At 40.5% G+C, this 18,241-nt stretch overlaps 1 protein-coding gene across 2 annotated transcripts in view; it reads left to right on the plus strand.

Annotated features, from left to right (window-relative positions):
• Positions 1–18,241, plus strand: part of LOC139557633 (probable phospholipid-transporting ATPase IIA) — a 34,289-nt gene that overhangs the window by 5,848 nt on the left and 10,200 nt on the right. For both annotated transcript variants that reach the window (XM_071372691.1, XM_071372690.1), the window contains 18 exons: positions 1,493–1,606; positions 1,748–1,856; positions 3,815–3,873; positions 5,610–5,661; positions 6,864–6,958; positions 7,135–7,215; positions 7,368–7,443; positions 7,958–8,034; positions 8,338–8,498; positions 8,739–8,881; positions 9,600–9,712; positions 10,584–10,793; positions 13,702–13,863; positions 14,556–14,648; positions 14,843–14,926; positions 16,161–16,331; positions 16,600–16,698; positions 18,006–18,095. In XM_071372691.1, the coding sequence (XP_071228792.1) occupies positions 1,493–1,606; positions 1,748–1,856; positions 3,815–3,873; positions 5,610–5,661; positions 6,864–6,958; positions 7,135–7,215; positions 7,368–7,443; positions 7,958–8,034; positions 8,338–8,498; positions 8,739–8,881; positions 9,600–9,712; positions 10,584–10,793; positions 13,702–13,863; positions 14,556–14,648; positions 14,843–14,926; positions 16,161–16,331; positions 16,600–16,698; positions 18,006–18,095 (1,989 nt within the window). The remainder of the gene's footprint in view (positions 1–1,492; positions 1,607–1,747; positions 1,857–3,814; positions 3,874–5,609; positions 5,662–6,863; positions 6,959–7,134; positions 7,216–7,367; positions 7,444–7,957; positions 8,035–8,337; positions 8,499–8,738; positions 8,882–9,599; positions 9,713–10,583; positions 10,794–13,701; positions 13,864–14,555; positions 14,649–14,842; positions 14,927–16,160; positions 16,332–16,599; positions 16,699–18,005; positions 18,096–18,241) is intronic.

An 18,241-nucleotide genomic window follows, 5' to 3' on the forward strand; every position in this document is an offset into this window, starting at 1 on the left:
CAAGAAGACCAGTCCTTTTTTGCATTGCAAATTCACACATTCTCAAATCAACACATTATTCTTGTTGTGTGAGTGTTCACTGTCACCTGTCAGTAGTTGAGGAAATGACTCACAGTAGCAATGAGAGAACACAAACTTTCCCTTTGTAGTAATCTTGGACATTGGTGGTAATGAAATTCAGCTATGTGTGACTGTTAAATCTATACTTGACTGTGGGTGGCACTGGAAAAGTTAATGTCCGTCTGTGTTGAGATATATCATGTATACAGTACCAGTCAAAAGTTTGGACACACTTACTCATTCCCGTTTTTTCTTTATTTTTACTATTTTCTACATTTTAGAATAAAAGTGAAGACATCAAAACTATGAAATAACATATGGAATCATGAAGTAACCCAAAAAATGTTAAACAAATTCTTCAAAGTAGCCACCCTTTGTCTTGATGACAATTTTGCACACTCTTGGCATTCTCTCAACCAGCTTCATGAGATAGTCACCTGGAATGCATTTAAATTAACATGTGTGCCTTGTTAAAAGTTGTGGGATTTCTTTCCTTCTTAATGCGTTTGAGCCAATCAGTTGTGTTGTGACAAGGTAGGGGTGGTATACAGAAGATAGCCCTATTTGGTAAAAGACCAAGTCCATATTATGGCAAGAACATCTGAAATAAACAAAGAGAAACGACAGTCCATCATTACTTTAAGACATGATGGTCAGTCAATGCAGAAAATGTCAAGAACATTTCTTCAAGTGCAGTTGCAAAAACCACCTTGCACTATGATGAAACTGGGTCTCTTGAGGACAGCCACAGGAAAGGAAGACCCAGAGTTACCTCTGCTGCAGAGGATACGTTCAATAGAGTTAACTGCAACTCAGATTGCAGCGCACATTAATGCTTCACAGAGTTCAAGTAACAGAGCTGGCATCAGATGACCTGGCCTCCACCATCACCCGACCTCAACCCAATTGAGATGGTTTTGGATGAGTTGGACCGCAGAGTGCAGCCAACAAGTGCTCAGCATATGTGGGAACTCCTTCAAGACTGTTGGAAAAGCATTCCTCATGAAGCTGTTTGAGAGAATGCCAAGAGTGTGCAAAGCTGTCATCAAGGCAAAGGTTGGCTACTTTGAAGAATCTCAAATATAGAATATATTTTGATTTGTTTAACACTTTTTGGGTTACTACATGATTCCATATGTGTTATTTCATAGTTTTGATGTCTTCACTTTTATTCTACAATGTAGAAAATAGTTTTAAAAAACTTAAAAAAAAACTTGAATGAGTAGGTGTGTCCAAACTTTTGACTGGTTTTGACTGTATATTAGAGTTTGTGTGTGGATATGTCTGAAACTATAAGCTTATTTTTGTCTCAACTGAACCCTTAGTGATCAATATCTTGTCACGTGCATATATTATAATGCCCCTAATGTACGTACATATTTGTGGTTGGCTGATTTATGTGAAATCATATTGTTCTGTTTTGTTTTCTCAGGTGCTGTTTAATCAGTTCAAGTACTTTTTCAACTTGTACTTTCTGCTCCTGGCCTGTTCTCAGTTTGTCAATGAGCTCAGGCTAGGTGCTCTGTACACCTACTGGGTTCCTTTGGTAAGCAGTGTAGCATTTTGTCAAAGTAATGTAGCATCAAGTATTCACATGATCCACCAATCACTTGCTAAAAACAAGATACTTGTTCTAATTTGTAATTTTACACATGTAGAAGGTTTGTCTTATATTTTTGTATTTCAGGGAATTGTTTTGATTATTACCATTATGAGAGAAGCAGTTGAAGAGATCAGATGTTATTGTCGAGACAAAGAAGTGAATTCACAGATATATAGCAAGCTCTCAATAAGAGGTAAGGGTTTGTTTGCAATTGGTACCCAATAAGAAGAATAAACAACAACATAAATATGTTTATAAACAGATCCAAAGTAACCACTCCAACCAATTAATGACCTACAGTAGTTTTCTGATGCGTCTATTCAGTATAATACAAGTACCTGATTAGTTGGTGTCTCTAATAGAGTTGGGGTCTATTCAAATTGAATTTGAAATTCCAGTTAAATTCTTGAATTCGAATTTCAACAATCTTCATGTTATGGAATTGAAATTGTATTGGTTTTAGACTGTTTGGACTGTTTGAATTGGAATTGAATTGTAAACACATTTAATCTTTGGAATTGATTTGAATTGGATTTCCCAGTGAATGGAATTAATGCATTTAGAATCAAAAGTTGATTGAAAGATTTATTTTAACTTGTATTTCTATATTTCCCATATAGTGAGGCAGTCTGAACAGTGACATGATCAGCCTGAAAGCCGGAGGGAATTTAATTGGAATTTGTGGAATTGTTGGCGATAATATTGAATTGGGAATTTAATTATTGGAATTTACCTAAGATTGAAATTGAGAGGATTTGAATTATCTCTGAATGCAAAGAGTGACCTGGAATTTGTATGAAATGGAATTTCCTGGGAGAGGGAATTTAATTGAATTTGTGGAATTAACCCCAACCCTGGTCTCCAGTCCAGTTAACTGTATGAGCTTGGTCCGGTCCTGTCTAAGCTGACAGGGGAGTGGGTCCTGGGTGGGAGGGGAGTGGGTCCTGGGTGGGAGGGGAGTGGGTCCTGGGTGGGAGGGGAGTGGGTCCTGGGTGGGAGGGGAGTGATGGCTAATTCAAAGCAGGGATGTAAAAGTGTACACATAAGAGGGCTTGGAATAAAGTGCTACTAGCAATAAAAACCTGGAGACCTCTTGCGGTTTCCATCACTTTTCCCCTTTGATCTGGCAGCTTGTTTTATCAATAAACACAATAAATGGTTGCTTCCATGATAGTGGTCCCAGTGGCCTGTCTTGTTGCACAGGGTGAGAGAGATAATGGCATTAAATGCCTGTAGATTGTTTTGCTTTGAGAAAGTAGCTACTTTATCAAGAGCAAAACATGCTGTTAATTTATGTTTTGATGTCAGTCGTCCACCAAGGATTTTTGCGTCATCCTGTAGGAATGTATGATTCATAATTTTAAAGTAGTTTCTTTCTCCTCAGTATTTTGACTTCTGTCCAATTATTTCTGAAGCTTATTGGGAAAGTTTAGTTTGTGTTAGCAGATTTGTGTATAAAGTAGACTAAACTCAGATAATAAAAATAAGTGAAACAGAATGGGTTTTCAAGCCCAATAAACCTAAATGCATAACAATATTAATGTATTACATATGCAAAAGCCTGAGGTCACTGCAAAGGTCAAGGGTTAGTGACCCGCTCCAAACAATTTTGCCTGTTCATTCCAAATGGAATGAGAGAAAAGGCTCAACCCCCCCACCCTCCCAACATTCTTTCAGATCTGAAGGCCTACATGGAAAATTACTTTCCCCCCACATTTAGTGGAAGGAAATCTATAACAACAGTTGTCTACATTTGCAAGGTAACCTGGAGGAGACAGTTTGGCGTAAACAGTGAGCTGAATAGTGTTTCTGTATGTATGGGCCATGAGAAGAGAAGTAGGGAGAATGAAGACTAGGGTTTTAAGTGTCTTTGAATGACGTTAATGGTACCAGGATGTCGCACTTCAATAAAAAACCTGTGTGAGCCATGTGAATGTTTACATGGATGTTTTAGATTTTTACTTGTTTGGGTTGTTTTACTCTATTCTTCCCCTCCTAAGAGGAATGGAATGTCCATAAAACAACATTCATCCTTAATTTCTGATCTAACCACAATACCATTATGATTTTCACACTGAATTTAGTCAACTCAACATTCTGCAATCTGAAAACGCTTATTGAATATTCATTTTACGTTTGTTTTTATTTCAGGCACTGTGAAGGTGAAAAGTAGTGGCATTCAAGTTGGAGACCTTATAATCGTGGAAAAGGTTTGAATCACTTCGTAGATTTCGCCTCGACTGCATCAATGAATTAGGCCTACTACATACCAGGATAGCAAAGTTGCCAAATATGACAAATAATGATTGGTCTGTTAATCTGCTAGACTGGTGACTTGAGGTGAAAGGAGTTAAAGATTTTGTAATCTTGTGATCAATGTTTCTGAGCTTGAGTCTGTCAAGCTCAATGCAGACGTAACTGACACAAACTTTAAATGAACTTAATTGGATCAGAAAACCAAACATTTGACATTTGGATTATTGATGATATTGACAAAAAATTGAAGCAACACTTGTAGGATATTAATCTCTCGTGGACAGGCTACATAAATGGTACTGTAGATCTGTCATGATAAAACGGGATGTGTGAGATCGGCAGCATTAGTTCCAGTGCTTGGGTTTTTCGTCACTGGTTATTTGGACAAATCACGATTTTGCAAGTGTTAGCATCTTTCGAATTTTGGAAGGAAAGGGGACATTTGGCCCAAAGACTTGCCCGTAACTTGCAAAGAGAGAGGGTGGAGCTCTTCATTCCTGTTCTGCTCGTTGTTTTCTATCTCTTCTCTTAACACGTATGGACCCAGAACTTAAACGAGCATCTGACCAATTACGCAAGATTAAAGTTCTGGGTTAGCCGAGATTAGTAGGATATAGACCACCCAGAAAATACCAATGCATTCTTACCAGATAGTTCACTTAAAATGCCATTAAGTAGGCATATCCATGTGGGAAAGTTAAAACAATGCAATCAATTGTGCCATTCAAATTAGCATCACAAATGGCATCATCACTGGTAACATTATAATAAAATATAATTTGTTAGGTTATATTTGTCCTATTTCAGACATGTACAAGTATGTTTTATACGCATGTGTGAAATTGAAATATTTTTTTGCATATTCCAACTCCCCCTGAGAGTGGGGTCATGGCCAGGGTCAGCCATTATCAACAGGGACCTTGGAGCAATTAGGGTTAAGTGCCTTGCTCAAGGGCACTTCAAAAGATTTTTCACCTTGTAGCTTGGGGATTCGAGTTAGCAACCTTTCAGTTATTGGCCCAATGCTCTAACCGCTAGGCTACCTGCCGCCACTATGTTGTTAAAAGTATCAGTAAGTATTAAGTAATTCTAATAGACATTCCAACTCCTAACAGTATTTTTTACTGGCTACTGTAGAAAGAGTGGATTCTGGGAGTCTTTGAAGGATAGGTCACACATGTTGTTCTCTTTATAAATTTGATATTTTTTATCCATGACTGAGGAGACATTGAAAGTAAATCGAAATCTGAATTGTTATGATCTTCTGATTTGAAATTTGTTAAAACATTTTTTTTTTTAAAATAACATTCAAAATGTGTACCACCGCATGGATCTGAAGTGCCACAGTGAATCTTTATTAAACCCATCGACCACTTAAAATAATCAATGTCCAACTCAATGTTTTGAAATCTGTCAACTTAAATAGTGTTGAGAATTCATCTTCCAATTACTCTGACCAGGACTCAGTCACAGTGGAGTCTGGGTCAAACAGAGTGTAAAGCCTGGTCAGGCTCCTATTCAGGGTAAGGCTGGATGATTTGCTGCAGGGATTATTATTGTGACTAGCTGAATGCAGGTAATGTAGCACATTAAAGCAAATTCTGAACGTCTACAGTTATAGAGGGGGGGTTAGAAGAACAGGATGCAAGTTGAAGTTGTGTTTTTCTTTATTTCTGTCTTTTCTTTGTAGAACCAGCGAGTTCCTGCTGACATGATCTTCTTAAGGACCTCTGAAAGAAATGGTAAACATCTGCTGGTCATTCATTCAAATCTCCAAAACAGGATAGTTAGGGTAATGGCATGTTTAAAAAGGGTGGTGAGGTGAAGGGATTAGCCTAGAGCCAGGACAGGAAGTGCAACAATGTCTAAATTGTAATTGGGTCCAGTAGGCTATCGTTCAAAGTGGTGGTTGGGGGGGACGGGTTGTGGTAGAAGACAGAAGAAGCATGGTCCATTCATTTCCCCGACCATTTTTGTCTTTTAAATTGCAAGTTAGTTCCTAAGGAAAATCACCAATACAGGCAAAGTGTAGAATAGAAAGAACATATAAAATGCAAAGAGAAAACTGGGGAACCAAGGTACAAAGACTGAGCCTAATCTGAATAAACAAATGTGGAATTGGATGAGATTTGAAAGAGTGGTGACAGAAACAGAATGAATTGCTCCCATGCAAAACAATGCCATCTCCAACAGGCTTGTTGTTTTCTAAACAAGTACACCACCATCGATAACTAGCAGCTGTTAGGATCCATCGGAAATGTGAGATAAAACATTTGGAGTACGACAACCTTACACTTTTATAATCTTGATTTGGAGTAACACAAACTAGATGAAGCATGCTTGGTTGTGGTTGTGCTTTCCTGTGGGGGGAGGAAAAACAACATGTTTATTTTACTGGAAAGAGTGGTTAGTTGGTTATCTCTCTGACACATGGAGGCCATTAGGTCAATTATGAAGAGGCTAGCTAGGCCCAGTGTTCTCATCTATAGACAGGCAGGCAGGATGACGCAGACCAGGAGGAACTGGGGTTACTGGAGGCTGTGGGGGGATGAGGGTTGGGTTGGCATGGATACCTCTTCACTTTCTTGTTGATCCCCAGAGTAATGTGCAGTTGGGCACCATTCATATATTTGAGTACTATTTTGCAGTAAGTCATTTGGTAAGATATGTTTATGTTGAAAGATAGAGGGGATGAAGGATGCACCAAATAAAAGAATGCTAGAAGTTGACGCATGTGACAAAATTGACACGTTTTTATATTATCATTATTTACATAGGGTAACACATTTCATTTTTTAGATGGACAGAATGTAGTTATTTGTACCATGGATGCCCTATAACTGAATGCTTCTGCAATCTCTAAAGCCTACACAACGGTGCCCCCTAGAGGTTTCTGTGACTCCATTCTGGATCAGTTATTTTCCTCACTTCTGCCTTGTTCTAGGCTCCTGCTTCCTGCGTACTGACCAACTGGACGGAGAGACGGACTGGAAACTACGCCACCCAGTGGCCTGTACTCAGAGACTGCCCACTGCTGCTGTGAGTCACCAGACCAGATGGCTGATCTATCTTTTAGTAGAACACGATGTTGGCACTGCACTGCACTGACTGCAGAAAGATTTAGTAAAGTAATGCCACATCTCATGTTTTTGGGTGATGTTCTTGGAATTGTTATCGCTTATTGATAAGTGACCATGTTGTGATTGCTCCTCCAGGATCTTCTCCAGATCAGATCCTATGTGTATGCAGAGGAACCAAACATTGACATCCACAACTTTATTGGCACTTTCACCAGGGTGAGTGTTAGGGCCTGGGCAATTATATTTTACTTTTCTTGTTTAAGACTTGCATAAAGATAATTCCCACCATATATAGTGAACTTTGATGAAAGACTTTCTGTTTTCATGGAGTAATGTTCCATCTGTGTTTTGTGTCCACTGTGCTTTAGGAGGATGGAGACCCTCCAGTCAATGAGAGTCTCAGTATTGAGAATACCCTTTGGGCCAGCACTGTCATCGCCTCTGGTAAATACCAACTCCCCCAGTGGTGTGCTCTTTCTCTCTCTCTCCACTGAAGCAGCTAAAACATGGAAGGAACCAGTACCAGCCCTTCCTCCATCCCTCTCCCTCCATCCATCCCTAGAGCCGTGATGAGGCATTACTTCCTCCACGCTTGATGTGCTGATGATTTGTCCTCCTACACACCACACACACACACACACACACACACACACACCGGCGCAATCAGACATTTGGTCATTTAAAACTAGTTCAGGGGTAGTTAACCATAAGAGACAACGTTTCCCTAAAGGGAAAAAACACTACATAGAGATTTCAGAGTCTAACCTACTGTATATAGCATATGGTAGTCATTTGGCAAATTGGCAAACTATCATGTACTACTGTCGTTATATATTTCAAAACATGCATTCACATCAAGGGAAGTCTTCTACATGCTTTATTATATTGTATGGTTTATGATTCGAGACTTGTCATTTTCAAAGTTTCAGTCCATTACTTGAATGTTCTGTCTCTGTAGGCACTGTGGTAGGAGTAGTTACTTACACAGGCAAGGAACTCCGGAGTGTGATGAACACCTCAGACCCAAGGCACAAGGTATATTAATGTTAAACACCTTGCACATGACGCTTTCCTTTAGTACATAAAGTCATGCAAATATTCTGGTAGAACTTTATTTTACGGTACTGTTTCCATTGTAATTCATAGTTTATTACTGTCTTGTTACCTTTTTTCAAGGTCTTAAAAAAAGAAAATACCCTGGTCAATTTATGTACTGTAAAATAAACCGCTACCAATACTCAAATAATCATAACATTTCAACAGTTGTTCCATAATATTGTGTTTAGAGTGTTTTGACGTGTACTGCCTGATGTCATTCTCATTTATCATCTCTTGTAGGTTGGCCTATTTGACCTGGAAGTGAACTGTTTAACCAAGATCCTGTTTGGGGCTTTGGTGGTGGTGTCTCTGGTCATGGTGGCCCTCCAACACTTTGCCGGCCGTTGGTATCTGCAGATCTTCCGCTTCCTGCTGCTTTTCTCCAACATCGTCCCCATCAGGTAGGAGATTAACACACTTTCTATTTCATTTAAATGAGCAATTAATAAATCCATATTTAACAACATTTAACAGCAGGTTTAAGAACAAAAGTTGGTATTTTCAGTTGAGGCTTACATTTACATAAAATCTATCCTTACTTAATTGTTTCTACATATCCTTATATGCATGTTTGATGGACAACATAAACCCATTAATATCCACATTTTATTAAATGAATAAAATGTGAACTTTGTGTCCAGCTTGTGTGTGAACCTGGACATGGGTAAGATGGTGTTCAGCTGGATGATCAGAAGAGACTCTAAGATCCCTGGTACGGTGGTCAGGGCCAGCACTATACCTGAACAACTGGGACGCATCTCCTACCTGCTCACTGACAAAACAGGTCTGCTACTTTTGTGGTTTATAGACATAAATATGTCATTATTGACTGCCGGACTATCACGGCTGTGTGGCTGTGGACTCTGTATTGAGCTTAAGAGGTGAGAGTGCCTCCATAAACTGTCAGCTTAGTCAATTCACATAAGATGTAACTATGGTAATAAAACATGACAGTAAAGTATAAGGTTTGCATAAAACTACTAAATGTTGTAGTGCACAGGACGAGTAGTGGCTAGTGCTACAATATAAGACAATGCCAAATGCCTGTATCTTGCTTTAGTAGTCAGAAGAGGACATTGCCCCAACATGTCAGTCTGTTGTATGAGAGTTGATAGTGTTGAAGATTTGCTAAGGTTATGTTCATTGTGATAGTGCTAGGGCAAGCCTGTCCATGATCAGGGCGATGGGGCCTAGGCGTCAAAGGTCAGTCTAATGTAGGTGCTGTAGGGGCTTCTCAGGTCATCCTGAAATACTAGCTACAGAGAGAGGGGTTTTTAAAGTGTGAGGACAGTCAGGACACTGACAGCATGGAAAGATACTTGACTTGTAGATCATAGTGTGACTGTACTATAGAATGAAAATCACTATGTTTAAATTATGATAATCATTTTAACACCAACACTACCATCTCGCTTCCAACACTTCTGACACCAGTGCATATAACCCCACGATCAGTAGAAATGTTACAAATAGTATAAATTGTGGTTGTGTGTTTGATGCAGGGACTCTTACCCAGAATGAGATGGTGTTCCGTCGCCTCCATCTTGGAACGGTGGCCTATGGAATGGACTCCATGGACGAGGTGCAGAGCCACGTGTTCAGTGCCTACACACAGGTAAACAATAACCATCACCACCGAGCCATATTGAGTTAGTTGTGGCGCACATAGAGACGCATTGACAGAAACGACAATGGCCAAACTCTCTATGTAGACCTGTGGCTCTGCATCAGTCCATATGGGCTGTGGGCAATGAATTACTAATTGGTGAGACAGTCAATGCTTGAAAACTCAAAAGAATTCTGTGTGAAAACCAATAACAACCCTTGTCTTTAGGGCATATCTTTTGGACAGCATATCAGCTATGTGATTATTATTTGGCTGAATGCTTCCTGACCCCTAATGACATTCTTTGTCCCTTTGACACCAGAGGTTAGTGGAGAAGGAAACCGGATTAGCCACTAGCCCCAGAGCCCACTAGCACTGACCTGCCCTAGTTTAATGACTCCACCATTAACCCCTGTGGAAACACAACCCCCAGCCTAAAAATAGCAGCAGCAAGATGCTAAAGCTAATTGTTCATATTTCTTATTTTGTTACACACCTGGTTGTGTTTACTTTCTGTGGATGGTATGAATGAATAGGGTAGGATTAGTTAAATTACTTGGTTAGTAGTCGTTTTAGAACTGAGTAAGTTCAGAGAAGTGTTATGTTTTAGCACTACAAAACTCATATATTCCATATACTTTGTTGCCATAGTTACTGAATAAGGCAGCTCACAGGTACATGTACTGTATATATACATTACAGTATATATTCCCCACAAATCATTTATTTATGTGATGACTGTTTGTCAATCAATGGCTGAGAAGAAGAAAAAAAAGTTTATTATTCAAAAACGCTCTACTAATTATTGAAAACCTTGCAGGTAGACAGATGCTCCAACTCAGTCGGCTAACTTTTATTTTCTGCACCTTCCTCCCCACAGCCCTCTCATGACCTCCCAGCATCCAGAGTTCCGGCAGCCACTAAGGTTCGTAAGACCATCAGCAGCCGTGTGCATGAGGCGGTGAAGGCCATCGCCCTGGTGCACTATGTGACGCCCGCGTACGAGGCCAACGGCGTGACGGACCAGGCCGAGGCAGAGCAGCATTATGAGGACACCTGTAGGGTTTACCAAGCTGCCAGCCCAGACGAGGTACACAACGGCTCACCCTAACTACTAGACATAGCTGTCCCAAAATATAGCAACCAGGGGTTGTTAGTGTTTTATACAAATAATTAATTAACAGTTGACATTTGCTCTGCAAGGTTATAATATTGTTTTTTGTTAAAGATACAGTAGACCAACATCTACAAAAATTGCCTGGGAGAAATGTGAGTTGTCTACTCAACACCCTCAGGAAGGTTAAAGGGAATTGTCACTAGGCCCATTACAGTAGGTTTGTGACAGTAGAATAATAGAGTCCAAGTTAAATGATGGAGAGGGTCACTTCAAGTGATTTTGAAGTTTGAACCCTTAGCGGTTGTTGCAGTGGACTACCTGCTGCCTGCTGCCTTTGAAGGAAGCCTTGAGGAGACAAATGACACGTGTACCTAGCTATGTCATTAATCGCTATGAATCATTTGAAGTCCAGGAAGAAGATTGAGGAGGAATTCAGCTTGATCCATTTCCCGTAGTGTAAATACACATTTCCTTAATGTGCTCCCCAGTCTATTGGATTTCAGCTAACCTATTCCCTCTTTGAATATCGTACCTTAATATTAGATACTTTGATATGGCCCACAGCTTTTGTTTTATGGTGAGCTGTGGCTTATTGTATGCTCAACTTCATGCAATACAAGCATTTGTTTTTTTTCTCTCACAAATATGTATATGAGTCTTGAAACTCCTGTCCTGTTCCAAGATTTCTCACAAGTTACAATAGAAGTCAATGTGTTGCTATTTCCTTTCTTGATTGAATGTTTTTGCAGTTGTTAAAATAGGTATATTGTATCAGCTTGAAATGATCTTGGCTCAAATTCAGTTTGCTTTCCTATGGCTTCTCAGGAAGTCTATATATAGATATGGTGTTGACTGTTGGCTGCCGGTGATAGTGGTCACAATGTCAGTGGCAGTTGCATGCATGGTTTATAGCAGTCCAATCTTAAGCCATTTATCTAACTTGCATTGTTGGATGTGATACAGGTAATTGCCAAAAAAAGGAAATACCAACTGAGTGTCTTGATAGGGCGTTAGGGCCGCCAGAACAGCTTCAGTGCACTTTGGCATAGATTCTACAAGTGTCTGGAACACTATTGGAGGTATGAAACACCATTCTTCAACAAGAAATTCCATAATTTGGTGTTTTGTTAATAGTGGTGGAAAACACTGTCTCAGGCGCCACTCCAGAATCACCCATAAGTGTTCAATTGGGATGAGATCTGGAGACTGAGACGGCTATGGCATATCGTGAAACATCAGCAAGTTGAGCTGTCTTCGTCACTGAAGCTCCTGCCAAACGTGTCCCAACAATCACCCCTCTTTCAAAGTCACTGAGATTTCTTCTTCTAGCCATGATAGACAAAATAATGGGCAACTGGGCCTGCCCAGTATTTTTATACATGACTCTAAGCATGATGGGATGGTAATTCCACACCTGTGTGGCAGCACCTGTTTTGAATATACTTTGTATCCCTCATTTACTCAAGTGTTTTCTTTATTTGGCAGTTACCTGTACATGTTTGGCAGATATAACCTGTTTTTTTATGAAATCAAAATGAATAGTCCTGGTTGTTGTGTGGAGATATTATTCCAAAACTTGTGCTTTTACATCTGCTTATTTAGTATATCATATGTATTATGTCTAATATATTGATTGTGATATCGACTCAAGAGAAGTGTGTTCCTATAAAAAAGGCAGAGTATAAAGTATTTCCTGAGGGTTCTACTTCCAAGCAGGGCCAATAAGAATTGTAGCTTTTGCCAAGCTGTGGTTTTGACTCCAGACATTTGCCAGTAGCAGATCCGGCTCAATTAAATCCTAGACATTCCCATGACTAGGTGGTGCTGTTGCGTTGGAGCCGATTCACTGCACATCTCCATAGTGAATGTAGCCTTACTAATGTTACCATGACTAAGTCAAACACCTCATTCTCCCCAACTTGTATGACCAACACACAAGGTAGTCAGAGCTTTGTTGATCATTATGGAGTTCAGCTCAAGACTACCATTAGCCAAGCATAGCCTCAGGCCAAATATTAGCATAAAATATGTATTGTTTGTTAGCTGGAAGAGGCTTGGTTTGGGACCGGACTTTAGAAGTGTTTAGGGTCCAATTAATGCCTCTTCCTGTCCATCTGAGATTGAAATTAGAGACTGGTCAGTGTAGGCATGAGGGATGAATTGTGTTTTTGATCTTGTACTGGTGGTCTGGAAGTTATTGGGAAAAATAACTTCTGACCCCCCCCCCCCCAAAAGTGACTCTTTCAATCATTCCAAATGTCGTCTGTTTGGCATTATCCTCATGTGCCCTTCAAAAGAGACCAGAAAGAACATGTGGCATTGTCTTTTAAAATTGTCTTCCTAGCTTGTCAATCAATACTCTGAGTGCAGAAAATGCTTTTATTATTGATTTGAGCTGAAGTAGATGTGCTACTCAGATTTATATTTCCTGTTCTTTCATTTGTCCTGTGAAAAGGTACATCATGTTAATCTCTCGTGGAAAGACTACGTAAACATAAATGGTACTGTAGATCTGTCATGATAAAACGGGATGTGTGAGATCGGCAGCATTAGTTCCAGTGCTTGGGTTTTTCGTCACTGGTTATTTGGACAAATCACGATTTTGCAGGTGTTAGCATCTTTTGAATTTTGGAAGGAGAGGGGACATTTGGCCCAAAGACTTGCCTGTAAATTGCAAAGAGAGAGGTTGGAGCTGGATTCGCTCATTCTATCTCTTCTCTTAACACTATGGACCCAGAACTTCATTAACTATCTGACCAATTACGCAATACTTTAGTTCTGGGTTAACCAAGATTAACATCATGCTAAAATGGTCCATTCTCCTTTTACCTCATCAAATTTATGTATTTTTATAACCACCCATTCACCAAACTGTTGCTAGGTTTCGCTGGTGCAGTGGACAGAGAGTGTGGGTCTGACACTGGTCGGACGGGACCAGAACTCCATGCAGTTGAGGACTCCTAGTGGACAGATCCTGAACTTCACCATCCTGCAGATATTCCCTTTCACCTACGAGAGCAAGCGAATGGGAATCATCATTCGAGTGAGTGCTGCTGACTAGGATATGAATTTGATTTGAAAATTCTAATTTGAGACATCCCTTTACAGTTGCCAGAGGTGTATGCTTTCCTCAGCTGATCTAATGTATTGTGGAAGATCATTTGTATTTTGCTTGATTGCCGGCTAACTGTCTGTGTTTTGATGTAACTACTCTTTTGAAAGATCCATTGTATAGCTGATATCAGTAGGGCCAACTGTTTGGGACCAACTGCTCTTTTTTAAGATACATTTTATGGCTTTTGATCCTGGGCATTGATCCATTTATCTATCAAGACATAGGCTGATCTAAGACAGACTTTACCCTGCTATGAACTCCGATGACTAAGTCTCTGTGCTGTCTGCATGCTGTCTGCATGACTTGATGGATAGACCTGGCTTGGATAGACCTGGTATAACTCTACTTCAGGAAAGCTGCGATTAAACTTGGCTTCCTCAAGAAAATATTTTCAAACATGTTTGAGACCCCTTGTGAACATTAACACCAAAATAATTTTCCCTTTCTAAGCCACCAACCAACAATAATAAACTAATCCTTTATGTGCATCTCTACACAGGTGCTGAGAGTAGGATGGGAAACCCCTGAGTGCACCTTATTGATTGATGTGAATGTTTTTCTTCTATTTTGTTTGTCAAGCATTGAATTAAGATATTGACAGTGAATGGTCTGTTTTACAGGATGAGTCTACAGGAGAAATTACCTTCTACATGAAGGGTGCAGACGTAGTGATGGCAGGCATCGTCCAGTATAATGATTGGCTGGAAGAAGAGGTATTTTTGGTTTCCTCTATTAAAACACGTCATTTTAGTTTTAATTAACGACCACCATGAATTGATTATAGCGTGTTGCGGTCATCTTTAGGGTGTTGCTGTCAATTTTCCCTTTCTTGGGAAGGTTCAGTCCTTGTGTATGTTTGAACGTTCTGATATTAATGTTTTGGTGTTACTTTTGCTCTTTCTTCCAGTGTGGAAATATGGCCAGGGAAGGCCTGAGGGTCTTGGTCGTTTCCAAGAAGTCTCTAACAGAGGAACAGTACCAAGACTTTGAGGTTAGTAGCATGCCCTCTCTGTCTTTGGTTGAGCTTCAATGTAACTGTTGTCATCAAAAAGAAAGGAGGACCAAGGCACTCTTCATATAATTAATTAAAATGCCTTTATTAGTATGGCATGTTCAATAGAAACAAAGTTGTTTAAAAACCGACGCGTTTCGGCTGCATGGCCTTCGTCAGGGAGTACTGTTGTCATGTTGTTCCATAGAGTATGGGACTGTGCGGTAACCCAAGCCACCAGAAGGAGGAGGATGTTTAGATGGAGAATGAATTGACTGTTCTGAGTAACCAAGCCCACCGTTAGCGACCTTGACATTTCAGTGTGTCATAGCCATTTGGCAAACTCATTAGTGAGGCTGAAGCTTAGGGTATCCATCTTGGTTTGAGCACATCCACATAGTGCCATAAAGAGAAGGGAAATTTATTTTGACCAACATCTGGGTATGACATGTGAAACCAGGTGTGGTAATATTCTTACAATAACATGAATTTACTAGTTGCTGCACCTCCCTCTGCATGTGTTGTTTTTACTTTACCAGTGTATTATTATTATTAGTGCCACTACTTATGAGATTAAAGAAATGTACATTTGTGTTGGATGACAATATAGCACTAATTTGTTTATCGTCCTACACAAAATACACTCTTTCCAGGTGTTGTCTTGGAGTTGTCATGTTCTCTCAAGTCTTTTATATCTGCTAGGTAGCCTACCTGCCAACAACAACAAATACAAAATACTTTCCACAGATACTCACCATTGTTCTTAAGATGTCAAGTGTGTTGTTTGATACTCGGATATCCCTCTCTCTCTCACACACACACACACACACACACACACACACACACACACACACACACACACACACACACACACACACACACACACACACACACACACACTCCCATTCTCAATGCAGGGTGGGAGGGCGGGCAGATAGGCAGCTCCACCAGGCCCATTGCCTGAGTGTATAATTGTGAGAGCTGGCTGCTGGGCGGTGGTGACTCATGCACAGATCTTGTGTTCCTGAGTGAGTCTCTCAGATTAGTTTTTTGCTTTATCTCCTCTGAGCTAGAGACTGCTGGACATTTACTTGCTCCTTCCAAATCCTTCTCATCTAAAACATGTTACAATTGACGATTTTGTATGTTTGACAGTTAATAAATCAAACTAGCTAAACTCCAATATGCTATATTCGGATAATGTCTCTCATTTCTCTCGTTACATTCTCCACAGGCCCGATATTTCCAGGCCAAGCTGAGTGTGCACGACCGGTCTCTGAAGGTTGCCACGGTGATCGAGAGCCTGGAGATGGAGATGGAGCTGCTGTGTTTGACAGGGGTGGAGGACCAACTGCAGGCTGACGTACGGCCCACCCTGGAGATCCTACGTAATGCAGGCATCAAGGTCAGGGGTCACCGGGGCAGGGGGGTAGACGGCCTCAGCAACAATTCACTTCAATACATTTTAAATTGACGTTTTAGTCATTTAGCAGACACTCTTATCCAGAGTGCATACATTTTCATACTTTTTTTCAATACACTTTATTTATCCCTGGGCTTTATGCCCTCTCAAACTGTTGTTATGTATTGTGTCATTGTTTGAATGTGGATAAGAAATGTAAAACGTGTTAATCACACACAAATGTAATTTTAAAACTGTTTTACCTGTGTAGGTGTGGATGTTAACTGGAGATAAGCTGGAAACAGCCACGTGCACGGCTAAGAACGCTCATCTGGTGACCCGCAACCAGGAAATCCACATCTTTAATTCGGTGAGTGGAGAAGCAGTAGAGGGCATTTTTCTTTTCAACCGCTGCACTTTGAATATAATGTTTATTGTGAATTGGAATAAATAGCTTTAGCATAAGGGGTCATTCCTAGTTCATCGGACCATCCACAGTTTCCTGTCGTCTGCACTGACCTCATGCGGACATCCATCCTCTGTGTGGTGAAGGCCCATAGCTGTGCTTATGTAGTCCCCCAGCCATGTAACCCAGCCCAGCCCAGCCTGGATCCGCTGGCTATTTGGCTGGCCCAACAATAAATCACCTCTCACAAGAATAAGCATTCAAGCCAGTGTCAACCAGACCAGAGCCTTCCAGACCTGGGTTTAAATACTATTTGATATTGTTTCAAATACTTAAGCTGTGCTTGACTAGCACTACAGGCAGTCTAAAACAAACACTTATAGTACATATATTTGAATGATTTTAAATGCTATTTGACCCCAGGTCTGGAAACAGGCCTGTGAGTACCAGCTGAACCACTTCCTGAGGGAACACAGACAGAGAACCTAACTTTCTAATTTGTTTTGCAGGCTTAGCTCTCAAACAGCACAATTGCTTTGATAGTCTGTTGACTTCCCTTTTGGCCTTCGTCCAGTTGCAGAAAAGCTTGCCTGCCGTAGGAAGGTTAGGACTTGCGTACAACAGTTGTTACTGGAAGAGGATAACAATGGCTGGCACAGCATGAAAACAATCCCTTAGCTTCTCCCAGCAGAGGAGGGCAGGCAGGGGCTGTGACTGTTGAGTGGTCCAATAGCCAAGGCATCTGCTATTGGGTTCCTGGTTCGACACAAATGGCACTGGGTTGACGACTTGACGTATGAACACGCAATAGGAGAGGAATATAGCCATACCAGTGCATAACATTGGTTGACAGATTGATGTCTTGTTGTCATTTCCAGTTCCACATTTTTGGAATTCCGAGTCCACATATAAGTTTGACACAGTTGCAGAAACTATGGGATGTTTTCTTCTTAATATGGATGGACCTTAGGTTAGACAATTTGCCCTATTGTAATGTCCACACAATTAACCTCCATATTTCATTAGAAATAGTAGTTTATATAAATCCACAAAATCAGCCATGTATTAGTGGGTTCATGTCCTGGTCGTCCTTATGGTTTCACACCTTACATATGTTCAACATTTGGCAGTTGATCAGTTCACCCTGATGCTAATCTAGAGTGTGTTTGACAGTTGCAGTCAGGAGAGCAGCTACTCCTGCTGCTGTGGGTTAGATAGCTATCTGTGTGTCTCTGACATGATGGTAAGCCATGTACTGTCTGTGGTCCTAGGTGACGACACGAGGAGAGGCCCATCTGGAGCTCAACGCTTTCAGGAGGAAACACGACTGTGCTCTGGTCATATCAGGGGACTCACTGGAGGTAAGCTGTGCACCGTCCTCACTCTGAATACTTTACCTTATCTGTGTAAACCAAACCAAAGCACTATTACTGAAGAGGCCTTTGGTGGTAGCTGTGGTATTGGTAATAGACTTTAACCAATGTTCGACTGACTGAGACACTTGAGA

Source organism: Salvelinus alpinus, chromosome 28 (genome assembly GCF_045679555.1).
Source record: "Salvelinus alpinus chromosome 28, SLU_Salpinus.1, whole genome shotgun sequence".
NCBI lineage: Eukaryota > Metazoa > Chordata > Actinopteri > Salmoniformes > Salmonidae > Salvelinus > Salvelinus alpinus.